This window comes from Orcinus orca, chromosome 6 (assembly GCF_937001465.1).
Source record: "Orcinus orca chromosome 6, mOrcOrc1.1, whole genome shotgun sequence".
NCBI lineage: Eukaryota > Metazoa > Chordata > Mammalia > Artiodactyla > Delphinidae > Orcinus > Orcinus orca.
In genome coordinates, this window is record NC_064564.1 from 65,756,415 (window position 1) to 65,762,529 (window position 6,115).

Sequence of the window (6,115 nt, forward strand, 5' to 3'; positions counted from 1 at the left end):
CATTTATTAGCTCTAACAGTTTTTTGGTGGTATCTTTAGGATTTTCTATATATAGAATCACGTCATCTGCAAAATGAGTTTTAGTTCTTTCCAATTTGGATTCCTTTCCCCCCCCGCCCTTGTCTGATTGCTGTGGCTAGGACTTCCAATACTATGTTAAATAAAAACGGTGAGAGTGGGCATCCTTGTTTTGTTTCTGATCTTAGAGGAAATGCTTTCAGCTTTTCACCATTGAGTATGATGTTGGCTGTAGGTTTGTCATATATGGCCTTAATTACATTGAGGTATGTTCCCTCCATACCCATTTTGTTGAGAGTTTTTATCATAAATGGGTGTTTAATTTTGTCCAAAGCTATTCTGTATCTATTGAGACAATCGTATGATTTTTATTCTTCAATTTGTTAATGTGGTGTATCACGTTGATTTGTAGGTATTGAACCAGACTTGCATCCCTGGGATAAATCCCACTTCATCATGGCATATGATCCTTACTGTTGAATTTGGTTTGTTAATACTTTGTTGAGGATTTTTGCATCTGTGTTCATCAGTGATATTGGCCCGTGATTTTGTTTTTTTATGCTGTCAGACCTGTCTTTTTTTTGTTTGTTTTTCATCCTTAGGAAAAAAGGGGTGTTGGAAACATTCTCCGGAACAGAAACCAACAAGATCTGGCCATGTGTATATGCTTTCCTACAAACAAAAGTTCCACAAATAAACCAGAATGCATCAGTTACTCCTTGAGGAAAAGTGCATATAACTAGTAAGATGAGCAGAAGCTCCTTGTCTGTGCATTTAGAAGTTCATTGTCCTAAGACTCTGGCATGTATAAATTCTTTGAAAATTGTGTTTTATTTCTTTTGATTTTATTCTGGAAATTAAGGATGTGCCAAATGAGTCAGATGTGAAGATTCATCTTTTGAAATGTCTATTGTGTTTTATCCAGTTATCTCCTATGGATGCACAATTAAAAAACATCAGAGATGTCTCAACTTTTGAAAATTACTGAGCATAATTAAAAGAGCAGTTGGTAATAATCTAAGTTTTGTTCAGAAGAGGAGTGGTTGATAAAGTTTCCTTATTTTTCTTGAAAAGTAAAAAAAAAAAAATTCCATGTCACTTGTGCAAAGTGTCTTATCAGAGGCTTTTGTGTAGACTGATGCTAAAAAAGAGATCTCTAGCACTGTGGTACAGTTTTGTGGGACACTGTGTCTACAGAATTCCAGAAAAAAAGCAACGGGATTTACAGATTAGTTGCAGAATGCAAATTCACTGCTGCCTTTTATTGACCTAAAACAAACAGACTGCCAGATATTTCTCCAGCAACATGGGTTTATTCGAGGTCAGCAGATAATTGCATTTTGGGGTCTGCAACCATGGTGAGCCATGTGCAAGTCCTCCTCACAGCAAGGGAAGGAGAATGCTTTTATAGAGGGAAAAGGAAGCTGGGAGGGCTATAGTAAACAGAGTCCGTGTCTTTTCATTGGCTGAGTCCTTGCCAGGAAAGGAGAGTCTGTCTTCTTCTGTTGGGCTCTACTATCTTCACAAGTCATGAGAGCTCCCCATTCTGGTCTCCTGACTCTAATTGAGGTGTCTATTATTTTTTTATACTTTACACTAGCAAACTTATAGTAGCCATATATGCTATATTTTGTTGTTAAACATACTTTCAGTTTACTCCAGATTTTCGATTTGCTATAAAAGTATCAATTAGCATATAGGAAAATATATTTTTCTATGACTTATTTTCTTTTGAAAATAGTTGTATACTGAGGGATATGATTTGTTAGAAATTGACAGCATAAGTTCTTGCAAAAGCACCAAAGTTGAATTTTCAATAGAATATGTAATTAAACTCTTATGTTTTCAGGTGTTACTCAGGTTAAGAAATGTGTATTTAGGATCTACTTGCCAGTTTCTCTTTTTGATCCAAATGTATGATCTGCCTTGATGAGTAACAAAGAGAAAGAAAGAAAAGAGACAGACAGAAAGAAAGAAGCATAAGAGAAAACCCATGGCACTACGTAAAATAAGCATACTTTTTCATTAGGAAATCAATCATGTTTGCCTGGGGAAAATTCCCTTGACATAAATAACAATCATGATTAGTAAAGGTGTAGCAATTAAAAGGATTTACATGACATGTTAAAAAAAAAAACAGGAAACTGATTGATTTTGCTTGGAAGAGTTCTTTATTCCTAATCAAAGAAGTTGACAGCTACTAGTGTTAACTGCTATCCTACCTTAATGGGGAAGAATTCTGCCGGTGAATGTAATCTGAGCAGCCATTTTAAAACAAAAATGATTTGATTCCTTAGTGGGGCAACTGGATGCGTGCTTACACGGTGGCCTCTTAGGAAGAGCAGGGCAATGAGAGGTGAAGGAGAAATCCGACAATATCTTCAATCTCTTACTTGGTGCTAGATGAAATGAAACAAGTCATCGTATAAACAATTATTAACTGCCTTTGAAAATTTGGCCCGTTTTATGCTAGGCACTGAAAATACAAATGCCAGCAAGCGATTCTTACATATCTTGTGGGGAAAAAAAACTTACTTTTCTTAGATTTTTAAAAATTCAATATTGATCTTTCAAAAGTGTACCAAGGCTTTAAAGTATTATGGTAAACATTTCATCCTTCACGAAACTTCCTTTAATGCCTTATTTGAATGTTAATATTATGTGCATTCTAAAAATGTTGGGAACTACTAAACTTATGAATTATCAAACATACATTAATATCAGTGTATTAGAATTAAATGAAAGTTTAGAACTGTGGATATTACATTGTCTTTGGTAATTCACAGAGCCCACTCTATCTCACCTTCCCTTCTGCTGCCCTGATGTCTCATTTGCTTCTGAATTAGTGTCTGCTTTCTAAATAATAATTGTCTTAAAACAGTACTATTTTAGATACATAGGCTGGTTTCATTTTACACTTTATCTCCTGCCATAATACTGCAGCCATACTGGCCTTCTTGACACCTTCAGGAGATTTAGAAATCAAAAAGAGGGATAGAAGAACATAGCTATGAAAATTAAGACCCTTCTTCCTGTGATCATTCCCTCCCCACTCCCAAAACAACCCAAAGTTTTGCACATACATCCATTACTTTGGGAGACGCCCACACTATTAAAAAAAGAATTTGTTTTCTGCTATAATAACTATCATTATGATTTATGTGTCACATGAAAATATGTCTGGAGTTGAATGCCATTGCCAGAAGCTATTATGCCTTAGTTAAAACTAATAAGACTTCAACCCATTACCTTATTTTCTAGAGTACCACAAGTTATTTTGGTACACATTTCATAAGCAGAATGTGCTGTGGGAAATGCCAAGTGGCGGTTAGTACCATCCAGAAATCTTATTTAATTCCATTTGAAATAGTTCAGATTTCTAAACCCTACCCCACAGCTGCTTCCCCTCCAGCTATTTACAATGGTATTTGAGCAAAATATTTTGGACATTCATACTTTGTGACAAAACTTACCTATGTTAACAATAAATCATGGTAATTACAGACCTCAGATTATATTAAATTTCTGTAGTACTGTAACCAACAACAATAAATTTGTATTTTAAAACATGTTTATAAGTTGTCTTTTCATTAACAGAAGAAAATATTCCAAGACACCGGTAAACTGCAGAAACAGCCTTCCTATCTTTGCAATTCAAGATTCTGATTTTAGAAGTTATAAAAATTTTAAACACAGAATAGTCTAGCTGTGTTTAAAGCTTCTGGTGAAAGCCCATATGTTTTGCAGAGTCCACACCCAGCTCTAGCTTTTTTTTTTTTTCTTTAGCTCACTAATGATCACGTTTTTCCATATAGCATTGAGTAAAAAGTTAAACTGTCGTGCAGGTCAAATTGCACGACAAAGTGTAAATCAGTCTGGTGGTGTCATATTTTACCAAAGGACTCTTAAGTGTTTGAAGAGTAAATAGCATGACAAATCATGCCATTTAAAGAAACAAGTGAAATATGTGAGAATCTTTAAAAATCATTTTCATACTTAGAAAACATCAAACCTTAAATCTAATTCTTCAAGCCTTATGAGAATGGTTTCAGCTTCATTATTAGATGGTAAGCAATTCATAATCAACTTTTATTCATCTTTGTATCCTCCCCCCCAGTTAGCTTACATAGTAAGCAAGCAAATAAATACTTACTGGATGAGTCAGCTTCTTAGAAGACCTGTGAAATAGTACGTACATGTCCATTACAGATGGGAAATGAATGCATAGACTTTTAAAATGCATATGATATAGCAGCAATGAAATGAAAAGCCTGGCCCTCAGCTGAGACAAGTACGTTTCTGTCCCAATCAATTTAAGAACTGAAATACATGACTGACTTTGAGAACAGTAAACTGACATCTTTTTATTTTTCTCTGAAACTATGCCAAGATTAACTTCAGGATCACTTTGCCTAAACCCACAATGTCTTCATCCTGTAAGAGAATCTACTTAACTAAACTATATCCATGTTCTTTGGGCATCATCTAATTAGTTCACTTTTAAAAGGGTAATAGGAATGCCAGGCGGACAGAAGTCCCGATTTTCCTAGAGAGAAGTTACAGGAGATTGTGAGCTTTTAGGCAATATTTGAAAGAGCCCACTAATGGTACAATTGGATGAGAATGTTACTCGTCTTTCTCTCCTAGAGAATAATCTTAAATCAGTATTATTTCCACCACCATTAATAAAATGACACTGAGTTAACAGGGAATAGTGAAAACTATTTTTTAAAAATCTTAAAAAAATCTTTTATTGGAAGATTAATTTTATCAAATGAAATAATCTCTGATGGACACTTTGATGTCAAAGGTGTTTCACTTATTTGTTTGGACTTTCCATGGTTTGTATAGTTTGGAGAAAATTGTCTAACGTGAAATATAAATTATTCCTTTGCTTAGTATACTCTTATTATTTAAGAAACAGAAGACATTTCTCCTAATAGGAGTTAGTTCTTAGTAGTAAAGCAAAATAAAGAAAAATAAAAAGGATATCAATTTATTGTTCTGAGTACTATAGTACTGCTAAATTGTAAGTTATTGCAAATTATGGCATCAGTCAGTAGTTCCCAAAATAAATCCAATCACTTTCACACTGATACAACACTTCCCTTTGAAAGTAAAAGAATACACATAGCCAAATTTTAAATAGTTCTTCTGTTTTAGAAAACAAAAGCCAAAAAATCCTTCCGGAATAGTTTACTCGGTTGATAATTTCTCTCCTTCCAGTCTTCAGTTTTTAATACCTCTAACCTAAGGCAAAATGAAATTCAAAACAATTTTAAAGCTTACAGGCAAATCCTGGGGAAAAGTGAGAAGAATGAAAAGTAATGGTTCAAGTTACATTTCTGTGAAACTGGGGATTTTATTCCTATGTTCATTCTCCATTTGATAGGAAAAAGCAAGAGCTTGCTCCAAAACAGAAAACAACAACAAAAAAACTTCTATAACTAGGTCATTGGTTAAAAAAAAATTCAGGCTGATGAATACTACCATATAAATTAGTCAAACATTTTATTATAGAGTATGTATTTATATCAAAAGCACAAAAACAGCTTTATTCTTAAAACCAGGAAGATTGTGATGTTACATACGTAGATTCAATAATTCCAGTCCATTTCTATGGGTACTAAGTGCCTTATCACCTCAGATTAGTTAAAACAAGGTGCAAATGAGGCCAAGATAACAGGTCTGATCACCATGTGGGTCCCTTGGCGTTACCTGGCTTCTCAAATTGAGACGCGTAGTCCAAATCCCATTTAGTCATCTTCTAAATGTTTGCTACTAGTCTCAATGGGACTGAGCCAAAGACTACATTGGTTTCAAATCAAAGCTCATGTTCCTATAAGTCAGAAGGTTAATCCTCAAATAATAAGGACAGAATAATTAACATTGTCATCTCATTCCAAATAAAATGAATAATCAAATATCCTGGCATATGTAAAGTGAATTATATAGGAAGTAGTAAAGCTCAGAAGCATTCCATGGTAACTGAGCTAAAGAGAGGAATGACAAATGTAGTAAAAGCCATCATTACCAGTAAGGATCACTAAATTCTTAGAAATATGTAGTTAGCTCCAAAAGATTTCTCTTGCCTTTT

At 34.2% G+C, this 6,115-nt stretch overlaps 2 protein-coding genes across 8 annotated transcripts in view; both read left to right on the plus strand.

Moving 5' to 3' along the window:
* The window catches only part of AK3 (adenylate kinase 3), a 41,352-nt gene extending 37,763 nt beyond the window's left edge, over nt 1-3,589 (plus strand). For all 5 annotated transcript variants that reach the window (XM_033404387.2, XM_004279104.3, XM_049711334.1 and 2 more), the window contains one exon: nt 621-3,589. In XM_033404387.2, coding sequence (XP_033260278.1) covers nt 621-741 — 121 coding nt within the window. In that variant the 3' untranslated portion in view covers nt 742-3,589. The remainder of the gene's footprint in view (nt 1-620) is intronic.
* The window catches only part of SPATA6L (spermatogenesis associated 6 like), a 102,804-nt gene that overhangs the window by 8,781 nt on the left and 87,908 nt on the right, over nt 1-6,115 (plus strand). The gene's annotated exons all lie outside the window — the stretch shown is intronic.